The sequence below is a fragment of the Rhododendron vialii genome, chromosome 9a (genome assembly GCF_030253575.1).
Source record: "Rhododendron vialii isolate Sample 1 chromosome 9a, ASM3025357v1".
NCBI lineage: Eukaryota > Viridiplantae > Streptophyta > Magnoliopsida > Ericales > Ericaceae > Rhododendron > Rhododendron vialii.
In genome coordinates, this window is record NC_080565.1 from 31,941,756 (window position 1) to 31,959,725 (window position 17,970).

The following is a 17,970-nucleotide window of genomic DNA, read 5'->3' on the forward strand; positions in this document are numbered from 1 at the left end:
CCTCTATTGTCTTTTAATTGTGTGATGTGGTTTTACTCTAATTAATTAAGCAAGCTGTCGGACCATACTCAGGTGTTTTATCTTCTCATCACCGGATAGTATTAAGTTAATACTTGTTATCGCTATCAATAGTTTTCATATATTACAATTGATGCAATTATATCCCGTACCATAACTACAAGCATCTACTGATTTCATTATGAAAATTTATTTTTTGTTGGAAGAGTTGTTAATTTTATGTGGATATAGATGCATTTATGGGTTATGTGTCCAAATATTGGGTGTGATGCAAGTGGGAGTGATGTGTTGTGATGTGTTGGTGTGTGAGCAACCAATTTGTGGTGTGTGCATGGCATACCCACAAGTTCCTATACATATATGAGTAAAATTAAGAAAATTAAGCCGTGTCATCTTTTGGGAATGAGTGCACGTGACTTTGTTTGAGGTGTGTGGAGTGCACATGTTGTACCTTAAGTCATACATGTACAGATGGTTTTTTCATGTACAAAGAAAAAGAAACAGAAAGGGGAAGGCAGGTCAGGTGGGGGAGGAGAATTCCCTTACGAGCCTTAAGCAAACGTGAAAATATTCAAAATAAAATCCAAATATCCCAAAAACTCAAAAAGCTGGGTTTATCTTGGATATTTCAAAAAATATTAGAATTAGTCTTCACACCCAACATAGTTTTTGGGAAGCTCTGAGAGGATTTGAATGAATATTCTTCTTCTTCAGCCCACACACGCTTTTCTGCATCAGTGCCTTTAGTTCAAATTTATTCGTAATTGTCTTTATTGCACGTTCTTCTATTTCGACAGGTCTCCCGGCATTATTCACCCAAACACATTGAACCTGTCCAATCAACTTATTGACCAAGATTTTCTTGCGTCATTCTCCCATGTAATGCTGATGTGAGAAGAAAGAGATTGTACCAAGCTACAGGGAGAGAGACTAAAGAGTTGTGCAATTACGAATAAGGGTGTACGGTAAACCTCTAAATAATTTCAAATTATGGGCAATTGCATATCAGTGGAGAAAGGGGTAAATAATGCCCAAGTGATAGAAAGGTTTTTTCGAAATTGCATAAATATCGAACGGAGGAAAAAAAATTTCCCACACATGAAAAGGAGGAAAAAATATTCCCCATACATGGAGTCCGAATCTGAGTTTTCAAAGTTGCCCATTCTATGAATTTAAGTTGTCCTTTCTATAGACCTAAGTTGTCCCTTTTATGAACCTAAGTTGCCCATTTTATGAACTTTTTGGGTATTCAATTTTTTGAGTATTTCTTCAATCTCCTTACTATTTTTATTATTTTCTGAGAAATTTGGGATTTGAGTTACTTGTAGATTTGCATGAAACGAACCAACTGAAATTCTCTATGCATGAAACGGAGGAAAAAAAATCCCAAAACATGAAGTCGGTTTGTAGTCAAATCTGAGTTTGAATCTAAGTTGCCCCTTCTATGAATTTAAGTTGCGAGTAGTGCTATTGGTACCGACCCCGTCGGTACCGAAATCGTAGGGACGGCCGCGCCGGACCGTCTCCGGCCACCGGACGGCCGATCCGAGCCGTCCAAAAATTCTAAAAAAAATAAACGAGGGGGCTATGGCGGGAATCAACGGCATTAGAGGTGTGTACGGTGCTTGATCCGAGCACCCATTTTTCGTGTGTATATATGCATATATACACGAAAAATAGGTGCTCGGATCAAGCACCCTACACACCTCGGATGCTGTTGATTCTCGCGTGGAGCCCCCTCGTTTGTATTTTTTAGAATTTTTGGACGGCTCAGATCGGCCGTCCGGTGGCCGGAGACGGCCTGGCGCGGCCGTCCCTATGATTTCGGTACCGACCCCGTCGGTACTAATATCATTTTCGTTTAAGTTGCCCCTTTTATGGACCTAAATTGCCCTTCAATGAACCTAAATTGCTCATTCTATGAACTTCTTGAGTATTCAATTTTTTAAGTATTTCTTCAATCTACTTACCATTTCTATTATTTTTTGGGAAATTTGAGATATGGGTTAATTGCAGATTTGAGTTTTTAAAGTATTTTGAGATTAGTGTATTTTGGATAATTTTTTAGAAAGAGAAATGATCAAGAAAATAAGATGTATGTTTTCTAGTATCCACTTTATACTTTTTGCTTTTAGATTATAGGAATTGCCACTTAAAATTTCTTGTTTGGTTTACTTGAAAATGTGAAGGAGTTATGCTACTTGCTAATTAAGGGACAATTTAGGTTCATAGAAGGGATAATTTATGTCTATAGAAGGGGCACCTTAAATTTATAGAAGGGGCAACTTAGGTTTAAACTCATATGTCACTACAAACCGACTTCATATTTGGAGAATTTTTTTTCCTCAGTTTCATGCAAATCTGCAAGTAACCCAGATCTCAAATTTCTCAAAAAATAATAGAAATGGTAAGGAGATTAAAGAAATACTCAAGAAATTGAATACCCAGAAAATTCATAGAAGGGGCAACTAGGTTCATAGAAAAAGCAACTTAGATCCATAGAAAGGACAAATTAAATTCATAGAAGGGGCAACTTAGGAAACCCAAATTCAGACTCCATGTATGGGGAATATTTTTTTCGACGTTTCATGTAATGGGAATTTTTTTTCCTTCATTCCATATTTATGCAATTTCGAAAAAACCTCTCTATCACTAGGGCATTATTTACCCATTTCTCCACTGATATGCAATTTCCCCTTCAAATTACGTATATTTTTCTATATTAGTTACGTACTGTATCTCTTTTGGTGCTAGTTACGTACTTTTTTGGTAACCAAAACTTTTTTTGTAACATCCTTTTTTAATTGAGGTGCTTAAATATTATATTTAATAACTTTAAGGACTAAAGTGCAATTTTTTTAAAAAAATTGTGCATGAGTGCCGTGTGTGTGCTGATGTGTTGTGTGTGTGTGTTTCTTTGAAACAAAGAGAAAAAAAAAAACAGAACAAACCCATCAGGAGGTTTTCAACGTTAGAGAGAGAGAGAGAGAGAGAGCGCAACGGTGGAGGGAGAAGAAGGAAGGAAGAGGGAATTAGGATTAGAACTTGAATTGAAGACCTTATTTGGTAATTCATGCTTTGCTATACTTAAATTTATGATTTTATTGTTCAATTTCATACTTGGCATATTGCTAGCTCTGAATTGAAGCCATAAGAGAGGGTTTTTGAGGTTGGAATTGAGTTTTAATTTCAGAAAATTCGTGGTATATTATGAATATGCATAACTGTGTTGAACCAAGTTGAAACTGTCCTGTTTTTGACGAATTTATTCAAGGTACCTAAAAATCTTCTAAATTCTTGAAAAAAAATCCTGAAGGTTCATCTGTGAGTCTATTGCATCGTGTTAAATTTTCAGAAAATAACTCGAAGTATTTTGGCCTACAAAATTCGTGGATTGAACTGGTGTCTGATTCGTGTCTGTGCAGACAGCACAGACACGTGTTGGAAAAACGGGCATAACTTCTTGCTCGGGTATCGGTTTTACACACCGTTTCTTGATTCCGAAACTAGACTCGTATATCTTTCTGAATATGTATGGGTTGTGCCGTGACTCTTTCTAGATTATAGCAGTTTTTGAATTAAAGTTCAGGTTTTGGTGATTCTGGAATTCTGGGCAGCTTTTGGAGCTGTGTTGTTCATCAATTTTATCATAGTTGAATATGCTTAATGACTATGGATTTTCATGAGTCTTAAACATTGATCAATTGGTGATGTTTTAGTGTTGGAATTATTGAAAAAGATTGAGTATGTGATTTTTAATGAGCTTTCGATTGTAGACTGTCCTGTTGAAATCGTAATTTCGTGTTTCTTGTTATGTAATTTCAATTGAGCATATCTTAGTCTTCCGGAGTCCAATTTGAGCAAATTTTATATCTAGATTGATGTACTAAAAGTCTTTTTGCTAGTGGTGGTGGTCTTGTAGAACTCTTTTGAACCTATAGAAAAGTATGGCCAAAATACAATAGATTGTCTGGCTGAATTTTGGTATTTTCAACATAGAATTGCTGAAAGTGCAGGAAATATGTGCTACATGCTGAAACTGTTTTTGGAACGTGCTGGAACAGTTTTGGAAGTTGAAAAATATGAAGTATAGGTGCTGTAGTTGTGTATTGGTAGCTGGAGTTGTTGGATTACTGTAAACATGTTTTAAAGAACAGCAATAGGTGTTTATAATTGCAGAAAATAAGAGTTGGACACCGAATTTGACTAAATTAGACGTTGTATTGTATTGTTGAATTGAGGCAGGATATTGTTAATGCAATTGTTAAAGCCTTAAAAGTATTTCTATACTAAAATGTTTGGCTTGTGGATAGGTGACGAGTCGGTGAATCTAGGAGCACCGAAACCATAAGTTGTACTTTCTTTTGGAGTATAAGGTGAGTGTTTGATTCATAGATGTTGTTCTATATTGAATTGAACTTGATTGTTGGCTTATTGCCCGGTGATTGGCTTTATGCCAAAAGGCTTTTATGCCTTAAGTTATTGGCTGTGTGCCCAGTGATTGGCTTTATGCCTTAAACTATTGGCTGTGTGCCCGGTGATTGGCTTAATGCCAACAGGCTTATGCCTTAAATTATTGGTTGCTTGTCTGGTGTTACTTTTTATTTCTCGATAAACTGTTACAAGTTGAGAATATCTTTTAGCTGTACCTTTGAATATGGAATTGCATCCATGTCTCATAAACACTCCTGGATTCCATTTTGGAATCCAGTTTTGCAGGCGTTGTAGATATCCACTGCTGATCGTCGTGGGGTTGTACGCTCGCTTAGGGTAGCATGTCGGGAAGGCTGGACTAGTTTGGCAAAATTTTGTAGATAAGGATGTAGTGCAGCCTATGTTTATATTTGGTTCATTGTATAGTTTAATGTTTTCTTAAGACTTCCGCTGTGTTTATAAAAACGTTTAAGTTTTGCGTTATCAATAAAATGGTTGTTGGTTAATTTAGTTGCTAGAACTTGAGTTATAGGAATGGGTTGGTGGTTGATGTTGCACCCTCACGTTGGTTTGGGCTCATTTGAGTGCTGGCCCAGGGTGGGGTGTGACATTTTTCAAACAATTTTTTTTTTTTTTTGGTATTTGCTCGATAGACTTCTCATAAAAAACAATTCCATTTTAATGATACATGCTCTTAATTTTGGTCCCAAATTTTTGACAAATGATATTTATCTACAGAGAAATGGGATTAAATTGAACTATCGGATGATCGATTTATCTGAATTCGGATTGGAATTAAAATGAACTACTACAATCCAGATTGTCTATTTAGATGAACCTATAATTCTGATACAAGATAAATATAATTTTTTAGAAGAATTATCAATGTCCGATTAAATTAATTACGAGTGGATGCGAAAATTACGATTGGGCATCCTGTCAAGTTTTCCCGACCATTTTCGTCAAGTTTTTGAATCAGAGCGTATTGTTTTAAACGGCACAGATTTGTTCAGATAAATTTTTTATTGTAATAAAACATCCAAAACACTCCAAACAAATCTAACCCGAATGAAAAAAACTGGGAAAACTTAACCGGATCCGATCCCTCCTAACCGGATCCGATCCCTCCCTAAAAAGGGGACCCATTCCTATACACGTAGTACGAAGTATAATGCAAGACGCGGCCTCTTACTGAGAAATTTTGGAAGAAGACTTACAATTTCCACAGAAGACTTTACAATTTCTTCTTTCTTTCTGGTCATTATCAAGGACGAATTCTAACCTGTCGTCTCCTATCATGCATGGTAGCAGAAGTTTCCAACCTTCCATATCCCATCCCATGCATCATAGATTCATACTACTACTACTTATCTAAGTCACAATTCGCGTGCGCGTGCGGGAAAGGAGACGTAAAAGCTTATTTGAAACACAACCTAAACTATTAAAAATCTGTGAGAGCAGGCATTAAGAGCCCAAGCGCAATGGAAGCACAGTGCATTATGTGACTTAGAGGTACTGATAGACTTTTATTTTCATTTTTGTCTCTTTATAATTTTTTTTTTAATCAGCATTTTCTCTTTATTTTCGTTTGACTGAATATTGCGATACTTTTAATCATTTTTTATGAACATAGTATTTCTTTAACAGCCTTTTTGGTTTGCAGGCCCCCAATACAGAACATTATCTGTTGATGCAAGAAGGGTTATAAAGCTATTGTTTTCTCCCACTACCAACCGGTAAGTATTCAATCTCCCTTTTTCAAAAAGGATTTGCGATTAGTTGAACTTTCTCCAATCAAAAGGCCTAGGAAGTAGGAGCACAAGTTCAGAAAAGAAATTCAGACACAACCGTGTCTGGATCCATTTGATATATACGGACTTACATGCATCCAACGGCTTCCAAGCATTCGATGAAAAGACTTTATGGATTTTTGGCAAGAAAGTTTAACGCTGTGTTTTGTTCTCCTTCTGGGCCGTTCGAGTGTCCCTTGTCTGTAATTTAACTTTTAAATCTGTTAAATTCTGAACCAAAATGCTAAATGCATGTGGTTTTGGGGGTAACCGGGTAAGTGACTTTTTTTTTTGAAAGGAATTTTTTTTGTTAATTTTGAAGTTGTTACAAAGATTCAAAGACTAAAAGATCATATCCTTAAACAAGAACAATCCTGTGTCCGAGAATCCGAAATCCAAAACCGAGATTGGCAATATGCTAACCAAGGAAACACGCATTGGGGCAAACTTGCACCTATAGGGCCAAGCTGAACACCTATTGGGCCAAGCCTATAACGTAAAAGTAAAAAACCCTAACTCTACCAACAACAACCGAGCCACCGTCCCCCTCCAAGACCGGCCTCCAGCAGTAGACCATAGCGGGGTGTAAGTGACTTAGGATCTAGTTAGGATAATAGAAGAAAAGAACACTTACCAAGAAGCGTAGCCATTCTAGTTTCATATCCAAGAGAGCTGTAAGCAACAGCCTGCAAGCTAGAATGAAATAATCCAGGATAACTATACATGTTCACAAGTACGCCAGCAATCCAACAGGGTCATGGCTTAGTTCGTTCATTAGGCCGGATACCGAGTTATCAAAATAAAATGAACACACCCCTACATGGATGTAAGAGGGGCATGGTATGATAGTGTTCTTAATATTTTGCAAAATTAAGAGATATTTGGAACGATTTATATATTTGCCCTAATGAGGCTAAAGATTCTTGGAGACAATTCTGAGTTCGTTACTCCGACCAAGAGATAGAAAATGTCGCAAAATAGCGGCCGTTGTCAAGGCTTGGAACTCATTTAAGGGGCCAAGTCCACTCCCTACTCAAATCTCGACTCATATTCAAATTCAAATTCGAGCTAACACTCAAAGTGCCCTCCAGAATCTTTGCCTCATAAAAAAATTGGTTTTGAGTCTTTTGACCCATTTTTACCAAAATGAAGAGAGACCATTCTCATTTCAAAACCCGTTTGTTTGTCCATGGGATAGGAGGACTACTTCCGTGTTTTTCTCTTTTGTAGAATTTACAATCAGGGGTGCTCCATTCATGAGTTACTTTCTCTGATTGAAAGACACTGTAAAGCTAATACATGCATCTGATAGGACAAAGTGAAAAAGATGATGCTTCCCTGATCAAAGATCTCATAACTTGTTTGAGAGATACATTGATTTTGTTTCTTCAATTTGCAACCTTTTTGCAGGTGTGGAATACATTCCAGATCGATTGAGGTCGACTACGGGAACTTCTCAAGTCCATCAACATGGTTGAACCGACTATAATAGTGGCAATCATTTCCGCTGCATCTCTGATATATACAGCAACTATCAAAGGTTCCTCTGATGACATATTTGATGCTTAGCTACTCATTCTTGTTACGTGTGTGTGCATTGAACTTTTTTTCTATTTGTTTGTGAAGTTCAGAGATGTGATTACAACATGCTACAGACCTGTGCTCATGGTTATCAACCTTTTTAGAAAAATGATTTCTTCCAATTAAATTGAAGTGAGATTTGAAATTTCTATTTCTCTGAAACCGAAGATAATGAAGTCAGTTTATTATGTCTATCAAGTTCTTTGGAGGGGGATTTGAAAATTTGATTTCTCTCCGAGATCAATGTAGTTACAGTTTAACATTACAGTCTAAGGCAAAAATTTATGGTAGCGTCGAGGATGCATTGCATCAAACTAATCTTCTCCTCACTAATGTTAAATCATTTCCAAACACTGCTGGCATCATCATATTGGAAAATTTCACCTATTTTCAACAGAAACTACAATATTTCGATTCTTGATCCGAGTATAACATCTGATCCATGTGTCCCTCCCAGCAATCCCTTGTAGAACTCTGCTTTTAACAATCTTGTCCATGCGTGTGGTGTGAACAGAATGTTATTTTGTTAGGAATTAACTGGTCGTTATGTCAGTTTTGTTAATAAAATGAAAGTTTGAACTATAACAAAGAGTTACCACTGGCCTAGTACCTTGATTTTGATCCACAAGCCACACCACATGGCCCCAAAGCTTAAGCCCAAGGTACTAGTAGTAGCCCACAAGGTTTGTTATAAGCCCAAGATCATTCATGTAGACTTCCGATGTGGGACGGGGTGTTACATACGACCTGAAAATTCACAAGATTGCAATACAATTGAATATGATAATGATTGTACCTTTTTCTCATTTTGCAGCAGTAAGTGATCAACTTGGCAACCACAAGAATACAGGTGAGTTTAAGAACAACACTGGGTACTTGCTTTTTTTTCTGTGGTATTTTTCTACGGTATGGGTTGTGGCTTATCTGTGGGCATGTTACCTAAATATGCATATATGTACATAAGAGTCACAGGTACCAATCACTATTCATATACTGCATCTTATACCGATGGTTTAGTATCTTTTCAATTTTTCATAGACCAGTAAATGAAGTATTAGCCTCATGAATGCATGTACGTTAAGCTTGTTGGGGGGAATAAGGGGCCAAATGCACACACAAATATCTCCAAAAAACAGTCACTAGCTGAGCTAATACGCAGCAGTAACAGATCAAATTTTCAGCACAATATCAAGCTACAAACATGCAATTTGTCGGCCATAAAACAGAGCAGAAAATTTCAGCAATAAAAATACTTATCTGGGCACTAGAAATGCAGAATTCTTTCCCTTAATTAAAGCTTTACAAAGCCTTCTTTCTTCACTTTCAAACACAGCACACACGAGCACTCTTTTTCTCTTTTCACTCTTTTCCTCTCTGTCTCTCACGTTTTTTTTTTTTCTTTTCCTTTCAAAGACAAAGACACACACCACTAGATATTTCTAGTACTAGGTTCTAGACCCTCCTTTTAACATATTACATACTAGATACATAAGTATAAAGATATTACATGAAAGTCCCCAAAAAGTAAACAAGGAAATACCCAAATTGGGTTTACATATTTCTAACATCCCCCTTTAAACCCAATTTCCAAACGTCTTCATGCCAAGCATCAACTTCAATCTTCCAAACACGTCATGCTTCAAAGGCTTCGTGAAAATATCGGCAACTTGATCATAAGACTTGCAATAAACTAGCTCCACTTCCTTTTGCTTCACATGCTCCCGGATGAAGTGAAAACGAGTATCGATATGCTTGCTCCTTTCATGAAATACCGGATTCTTTGCCAAGGCGATTGCCGATCGGTTATCAACATGTACGTCCGTGGGACTTTCTTGTGGAAATCCCAAATTCTCCAACAAATTTCTCAACCAAATAGCATGGCAAACGGCGGAGTTAGCAGCCACATACTCCGCTTCACAAGTAGACATAGTAACAATGGGTTGTTTCTTAGAAGACCAAGTAAAAACCGCATTTGCCATAAAGAAAGCAAATCCCAAAGTACTTTTCCTCTCATCTAAATCTCGTCCCCAATCACTATCCGAATATCCAACAAGCTTAAAATCATCGACACAAGAATAAAACAAGCCGTCATTGAGTGTACCTTTGATATAACGAAGAATTCTCTTTGCCGCATTGAGATGTGATTGGTCCGGTGCTTCCATGTATCTACTAATCAACCCAACACCATAAAGTATGTCCGGCCTAGTGCAAGTGAGATACCGGAGACTTCCAACAAGACTTTTAAAGTAAGTCGGATCAACATTGCCACCATTAGTACTCTTTCGAAGCTCTACTCCACTTTCCACGGGAGTGTTCACTGGATTGCAAGAGTCCATTCCAAATCTTTTAAGCACTTCCTTTGCATAGCCACTTTGCGAAATAAAAATTCCATCTTCCATTTGCTCAACTTCAAAGCCAAGAAAGTGAGACATCAAGCCAATATCGGTCATCTCAAACTCCCGAATCATACTCTTTTTGAACTCCTTGAACATGTTAGGAGCATTCCCGGTAAAGATCAAATCATCAACATATAGGCACACAAGCAAAAAATTTCCATTGGCATCCACCTTCATGTACAATGCATGCTCATAAGGACACTTTTCAAAACCATTCTCCACAAAGTATTTATCAATTCTAGCATTCCAAGCACGTGGTGCTTGTTTTAGCCCATAAAGAGCTTTTTTCAACTTATACACTTTATCTTCTTGCCCAACTTTGACATACCCCAAGGGTTGTTCCACATAAATCTCTTCTTCAAGGAAGCCATTTAAAAACGCGGATTTCACATCAAGTTGATAAATCTTCCATTTATGTTGGGCGGCCAAAGAAATCATCAATCCAATAGTCTCCATTCGGGCAACGGAAGCAAACACTTCACCATAGTCAATTCCGGCTCTTTGCTTGTAGCCTTTAGCAACCAATCTTGCCTTGTATCTTTGAACTTCACCACTTGCATTTCTTTTTGTCTTGCATTTCTTTTTGTCTTATACACCCATTTCACACCAATTGCTTTATGGCCTTGTGGTAGACTTGTGAGCACTCATGTACCATTCTTCTCAATTGCATTGATTTCTTCATCCATAACTTTCTTCCATTTCTTCTCCTGAATGGCTTCTTCATAGCCAATAGGATCATAATCCATATCCATAAAGAAACAAAACAAATTCAAGCTGTCTTCCTCCATTTCGATTTCTTCATAAATTTCTTGCAAGTTTCTTGTTTTTCTTGGCCTTTCACTTGAACTAGGCTCCGATGATGATGGTGAGGAAGAATCACTTCTATAAGATGAGGGGGATCCATGTGGAGGAGATTGTGGCTCTCTTTCAACTTCATTTGGCATTTCCATCTCTTCTTCTTCAAGAACAAGTTCAACATCATTGGTTGTGTTTGGTTTGGAGTTTAGTTTAATTTAGTTGTGATAGTGGGTGGAGAGAGAAATAGAGTAATGATTAAATATAGGGGTAATAATTGGAGAGAGATAGAGAGAGATGAGAAAGTAATAATTGAAAAAATAGGATAATGATTGGAGAAAGAAATAAGGTAATGATTGAAAACAAAACTAAAACTAAACCTTTAAACGAACAAAGCCATTGTTGGCTTCTTTTTCCTTCCAATCCCACATTTCTTCTTCTTCAAATATTACATCTCTACTCATAATCACCTTCTTGGTAAGAGGGTTGTATAATTTGTAACCCATTGTTCTATCACCATAGCCAAGAAAAATGCATTTTTCACCTTTGTCATCAAGCTTTGTTCTTCTAGCTTCCGGAATCTTTGCATATGCAATGCACCCAAACACTCTAAGATGAGAAACACTTGGCTTGAATGAGCTCCATGCGTCTTCCAGTGTCTTGAAGCGAACACTTTTAGTTGGACAACGGTTCAAGAGATAAACGGCACATGCAACGGCTTCGGCCCAAAATTCTCTAGGCAAGCGCTTTCCTTTCAACATGCTTCTAGCCATATCCAAGATTGTTCTATTCTTCCTTTCGGCAACTCCATTCAATTGTGGCGTATAGGATGGAGTCACTTGGTGCACAATACCATGCTCTTTACAAAAATTCTCAAAAGCATCGGAAGTATATTCACCGCCATGATCGGATCTCAACATCTTGATGTAGTGGCCACTTTGCTTCTCAACGAGAGTCTTGAACTCTTTGAATTTATCAAACACCTCCGACTTTCTCTTCAAAAAATACACCCAAGTCTTCCGGCTATAGTCATCAATGAAAGTGAGGAAGTACCTATTCTTGCCATTTGTCATAGGCTTCAAAGGACCACATACATCGGTGTGCACAAGCTCCAAAGGCTTTGATGCTCGCCATCTTGCTTCTTTAGGAAAGCTCAATCGATGGTGTTTGCCAAGAATACACCCTTCACAAATTTCATTGGGATGATCGATAAAAGGCAAGCCTCTCACCATATCTTTACTTGATAAAAGCTTCAAACCACCAAAATTAAGATGCCCAAACCTCAAGTGCCACAACCAAGCCTTATCCTTGACAATAGCATTAAAGCATTTCATAGCATCATGTTGAATATTTAAAGAAAACATTCTATTCTTTGACATTTTCACATGAGCAATCAAATTTCCACAAGCATCTTTAATAGTAAGATAAAGATTCTTCATGCAAATATCATATCCCTTCTCCAAAAGTTGGCCCAAACTCAAGATATTATTTTTCATATTCGGAACATAATAAACATCGGAAATAAAATCATGATTACCATTCTTGAGTTTGATTAGAATCTTACCTTTGCCTTTCACCGAAACTTTGGAGTGGTCACCAAATGTCACATGGCCTTGCACCGCCTCATCTAGTTCAATAAACATGCTCTTCTTGCCACACATATCGTTGCTTGCCCCGATATCAGGAAACCATACATCGCTTTGATCTCCATTGGACCCATTGTAAGCTAGCAACAAAGTAGGCCCAACTTCTTTGTACTCTTTCTCCACATAGTTAGCTTGCTCACCAACTTCATTGCTTGACGTTGCTCTACACTCATAACTATAGTGCCCAAATTTGTGACAATTATAGCATTCAACATTCCTCTTGTCATAACCATTCGATTATAAGAACGGTTGTAGTCGCCACCTCCTCTAGCTCTTCCTCTTCCTCTTGGAGCATATGAGTTTTGGCCTCTTCCAACTCCCCTAGCGTTCCTTCCACCTCTACCTCTATTCGCATAACCTCTTCCATGGCCTTCAAAGCCTCTTCCACGATTTCCATAGCCTCTACCACGGCCATCATAGCCTCTACCACGACCGTCATAGCCTTTTCCTCTTCCTCTTGCACTATAAGAGGTCCCCCCTTGATCCTCCTTTGCATCCTTGAAAGAAAGTTTGGATTGGAGTGCTTGCTCAAGAGAGCTTGAAGCCTTCTTGTTCAACCTTTGCTCATGAACTTCAAGTGTTGTCATCAATTGATCAATCGTCACGGTGGAAATATCCTTTGACTCTTCAATGGCGGGAACCACATACTCAAATTTACCATTTAGAGATCGTAAGATTTTCTCCACCACACATACATTCTCAAGGTTGCCACCATACCTTCTAATTTGATTCACAATCACCATGGTTCTAGTAAAATACTCCGCAATGGTCTCATTATCCTTCATTTCCAAAGATTCAAATTCACCCCTCAAAACTTGAAGTCTCATTCTTATGGTTTTGTCAATACCTCTATTTGCATTTTGGAGGATATCCCAAGCTTCTTTGGACGTGGTTGCGGAGGAGATTTTCTCAAAGCTAGACTCATCAATGGCTTGATAGATTTGAAACAAGGCTTTCTTATCTTTGTTTCTCATTTGCTTAAGTAAAACCTTTTGACCTTCCGTCAATCTCTCTTCATCCTCCTTCGAAGCGGGTTGTTCAAACTCATTTTCAACAAGATCCCACAAATCTTGATAACCCAACAGCACTTTCATTTGTATACTCCAATTCTCATAATTATCTTTCCCCAATCTAGGAATTTGGGGCTGTAGAAAGTTGTTCATGGCAGCCATCATAAATCAAACACAAATACACCAATAAAAGCCCTAATTTCAAGCAACAATCCCTAATTTCAGTCAACGAGCACTCTTTTTCTCTTTTCACTCTTTTCCTCTCTGTCTCTCACGTTTTTTTTTTCTTTTCCTTTCAAAGACAAAGACACACACCACTAGATATTTCTAGTACTAGGTTCTAGACCCACCTTTTAACATATTACATACTAGATACAAAAGTATAAAGATATTACATGAAAGCCCCCAAAAAGTAAACAAGGAAATACCCAAATTGGGTTTACATATTTCTAACAATGCTCTCAATAGAAAAGGGTTCTTCCAACAGTTTGACCCGGAATTTCAATCTTATTTAGTTATAGCCTGATGCTTTAAATTTGACAAGATTCTTAGAATAGTATTTCTTACTCAAGTGACCGTTCCTGTTGCTTGTATTAATTTTATTTGCAGATAAGTCAGAGGAAAATGCACTATCTCCCCAGAGTGTGAGTGCTGCAGGTGAGGGCCTCTATTGTCTTTTAATTTTGTGATGCGGTTTTACTCTAATTAAGCAAGCTGTCGGACCATACTCAGGTGTTTTATCTTCTCATCACCGGATAGTATTAAGTTAATACTTGTTATCGCTATCAATAGTTTACATATGTTACAATTGATGCAATTATATCCCGTACCATAACTACAAGCATCTACTGATTTCATTATGAAAATTTATTTTTTGTTGGAAGAGTTGTTAATTTTATGTGGATATAGATGCATTTATAGGTTATGTGTCCAATTATTGGGTGTGATGCAAGTGGGAGTGATGTGTTGTGATGTGTTGGTGTGTGAGCAACCAATTTGTGGTGTGTGCATGGCATACCCACAAGTTCCTATGCATATATGAGTAAAATTAAGAAAATTAAGCCGTGTCATCTTTTGGGGTATGCGTGCGCGTGACTTTGTTTGAGGTGTGTGGAGTGCACATGTTGTACCTTAAGTCATACATGTACAGATGGTTTTTTCATGTACAAAGAAAAAGAAACAGAAAGGGGAAGGCAGGTCAGGTGGGGGAGGAGAATTCCCTTACGAGCCTTAAGCAAACGTGAAGGTGGCTAAAATGAGAAGTTCTTTTGGGGGGCAAGTTCAATCCTGAAAGGGTAGCAAGGAATAGAAGAAAAAAGGAAGGCTAAGATGAGACAAAGGGAGTAAACGTAAGGTGAAGAGAGAAGGGTATGTGGAAGGTGTATACGAAAAAATTTGTAATTATTTAAAGAAGTGGGGAATGACTTTCAATAATTGTTTATTGTTTATATTGGGTTGGTGGCATAAAACATCTGATTTTGTTATGTTTTGGTCGTGGTGCTTGAGGTTCCGGACAAGGGGACTTTCCCATGGCGAAATCCTCTCCTCCGTTGTATTGATGATTAAATGATTACCTTTATTTTACATTTTTCATGACATTGTGGCCTCGTTTCTCTAATAATAGTAAAAATATGAACTTTTTATGCGGTTTCAGTCCCGTCTCCAAAGTTACTGGAACAAAATGTGAGGCTTCAGTCACTTGACAGAAGGATGGATAGAATGGAAATGGACGCTAAGTCTCTTCAGAGAAGGATAATAATTATTCGTGCAGAAGGATTTGAGCTTGATAAAAGGGCAGATGAAGCAGTTAACACTTATGGAACTAATGTTCTAGTAATAATGTTGTTTCACGGCCTCGGCTCCATCTTTCTCCAACTAAATTATCCCTACTTTGGGACATCGGTCTCGGTTTTGATGGTAGTTTCATTCTTCTCTACATTCGTCATTGCATATATAGTGAGTTCCAATAAGATCGAGAAGATGTCTCAATTGGAGAAGGATCTTCGGAGGAGGCAGAAAGAGTTGCAGAATGATATCGCATATTTTGGAGCTGAAATTAAGAGGGCCTATTCGGATGAAGATCTTAAAACCTTAGCTAGCATTGGGGCACTTGGAGAAGTTTTGAATTGGAACCGTTCACTTACTAGGGATGCTCATGCCTTGCAGAGTACCATAGCTGGTCTTCTTGAGATGTCATCTAACTCAGAAAGCAATCGTATTAAGTCGCTTTTCCAGGTTAAAGTTTGGGCAATCATGTTTGGGCTAAGTTTTCCCATGATGGCATACTACTTACTGCATTGTAAGTATTTCTTGATCTCTTTCTTTGATTTCCATTTCTGAGCATTATTAACGAAAATGCACACAATCAGGTATCAAAATTGCTCTAGTATGTTGTTGTCGACTTCTGATTTACTGGGGAAAGGAAAATTTTCATAAATATTTTGCGGCTGGAACATAATGGAAATGTCATTGTTTGAAGGGTTGTTGTAGCAGCTCAATTGTTTCGACATGTTCTGTAGAATTTCACCATGTTTTTGTTGCATTTCAGAATGTGTCGGTAGAAACCTTGAATTTTAGGGATTCCATTAGTGGTTCCTTTTGATCTCCAAAGAAACAAAAATGTTTCAGCTGTTTAAAGGAAACGAAATTCGGTTCCTTGCGCACATGGTTAACTATTTTAGAATTTGAATTCTTCCATCTTGCAGTATCCGTTGATTTCTTTAACTACAAGGGAATTGATGAACAAGTTCTGAGATCCAATTCGGGAACTTCAGGATTTCCTGTGTTGCTTACCTTATGTTAATGACTATATTGCCTTGTGTTTTCTGTAGTTATCGACTTCAGGAGGAAGAGATTCGTCTACTAAATGGACAAGAACAGGAAGTGTCCATCTCTCTGACATGATTATGCCTTTGTCCAAGTGCTATTTCTAGTCTACTGCATTGCTTTGGATTGTAATGCTTGTATGTCCTTTTTTGCTACTATTATTATTTTGGGTTTTGTTGGTTTAATGCATTGTGTAATAGCTTGGAATTTGAATCAATCCATGCCATATGTTGTCGTGCCGATAATGGTCTTTTTATCGGGTCTGCCGTCTGTGTAATATAAAGTGAAAGCAAATGTGTCATGGAAATTGGCCATTTCGCATAGCCATACAAACAAAGAAATGTAAGACAAAAAGAAGGAAAGGGACTCGTCAAATCCATTGGTTGCATGCTAAGCACCAGCGAAAGAGGCGCCATTGCTCTGTAGCCAAAACAATGTCGATTATCGTTACGCTGTGTTGTTATATACCCAAAAGGATAATATATCTACAACTGGATAAGGGACAGAACACCTACTCTTTATCCACTGCTGGATATTGTTTCTCTTCTTCTTCTTCTTCTTCTTCTTCTTCTTCTTCTTCTCTTCTGTACTAAATATAACTTGGTATCAAAATTGAGGTCCGGGATCAAAATTGAGGTCCGGGATGGCTGATACTTTTTTTGCTGTTAGGTAGATAATGTAATGTTTGTTGTGGCTCTTTTTCATTTCTTTGAGGTGCTTTTGTGCCTTTAGACCGTGCGAATGTTGGGTATTTCCTGGATTTAGTAGTGGGTGGATTTGTTTGGATCTTTGCTTCGTATTTGCTTATGGCGTACTATTGATTATTTTCATGCCATTCTATGCAAGATGGGCTTGCAGATGTATATGTACATAATTTAGGTCAACAGATACACGATGTGTTTTTTGTATTTTGAACTTGTTCAATTCGATATAACGTAATGGGTGGGGCAGGGAATTCTATGTTACTTTCTCTTCAAATTGCAGTACTTCAGTTATGCAACACAAATAAAGTACCCTTGGCAGATTCACATACCATCGATAACAGAGAAAGATAGAGGAAAACTTTGAAGAAAAAAGAAAAGAGGAAGAGAGAAGTAAATCATCAAATCCATCTGCTCCAGGCTGAGCAGTATCGACCTATGAGCCAATGTAGGAACAAACCTTCTATTTGTTTAAATAACAACAAGCCTAGCTGAAACAGCTGTAGAGTTGAATATCATCATGTGATATCTCAATTAATTACTGAAATATCATTCCTCCTTGCCTTATGAAAACAGTTTAAATGATGCATAACCAACTTTAAAATTTTAAGGCCTGTTTAGTATCTCTTTCTATCTGTTCATTTTTAATTGAAATCCTTTTAATGATAAGCGCAGAAACATCCATCGTTTTTAATTTCTACAGTAAATTCTCTTGCAAAAATGAAACAGAAAACAAAACAATTCTGACTATTGTTTATTTCAAGTCATTCTAA

At 37.5% G+C, this 17,970-nt stretch overlaps 1 protein-coding gene and 2 long non-coding RNA genes across 3 annotated transcripts; 1 reads left to right on the forward strand and 2 right to left on the reverse strand.

The window, feature by feature from the left end:
• The first annotated feature begins 2,935 nt into the window (after positions 1-2,935).
• Positions 2,936-4,958, forward strand: LOC131301163 (uncharacterized). The gene is made up of 3 exons (XR_009191176.1): positions 2,936-3,084; positions 4,332-4,394; positions 4,730-4,958. It is a non-coding gene; the product is annotated as an uncharacterized LOC131301163 (long non-coding RNA).
• A 7,782-nt stretch (positions 4,959-12,740) lies between these two features.
• On the reverse strand, positions 12,741-13,832 carry LOC131299801 (uncharacterized). The gene has a single exon (XM_058325376.1). The coding sequence runs from the start codon at positions 13,830-13,832 to the stop codon at positions 12,741-12,743; it is 1,092 nt and encodes a 363-aa protein (XP_058181359.1).
• A 2,945-nt stretch (positions 13,833-16,777) lies between these two features.
• Positions 16,778-17,122, reverse strand: LOC131301176 (uncharacterized). Its single transcript, XR_009191189.1, has 2 exons — positions 17,012-17,122; positions 16,778-16,916 (listed from the first exon to the last, which is right to left on the reverse strand). It is a non-coding gene; the product is annotated as an uncharacterized LOC131301176 (long non-coding RNA).
• Between the last annotated feature and the right edge of the window lie 848 nt (positions 17,123-17,970).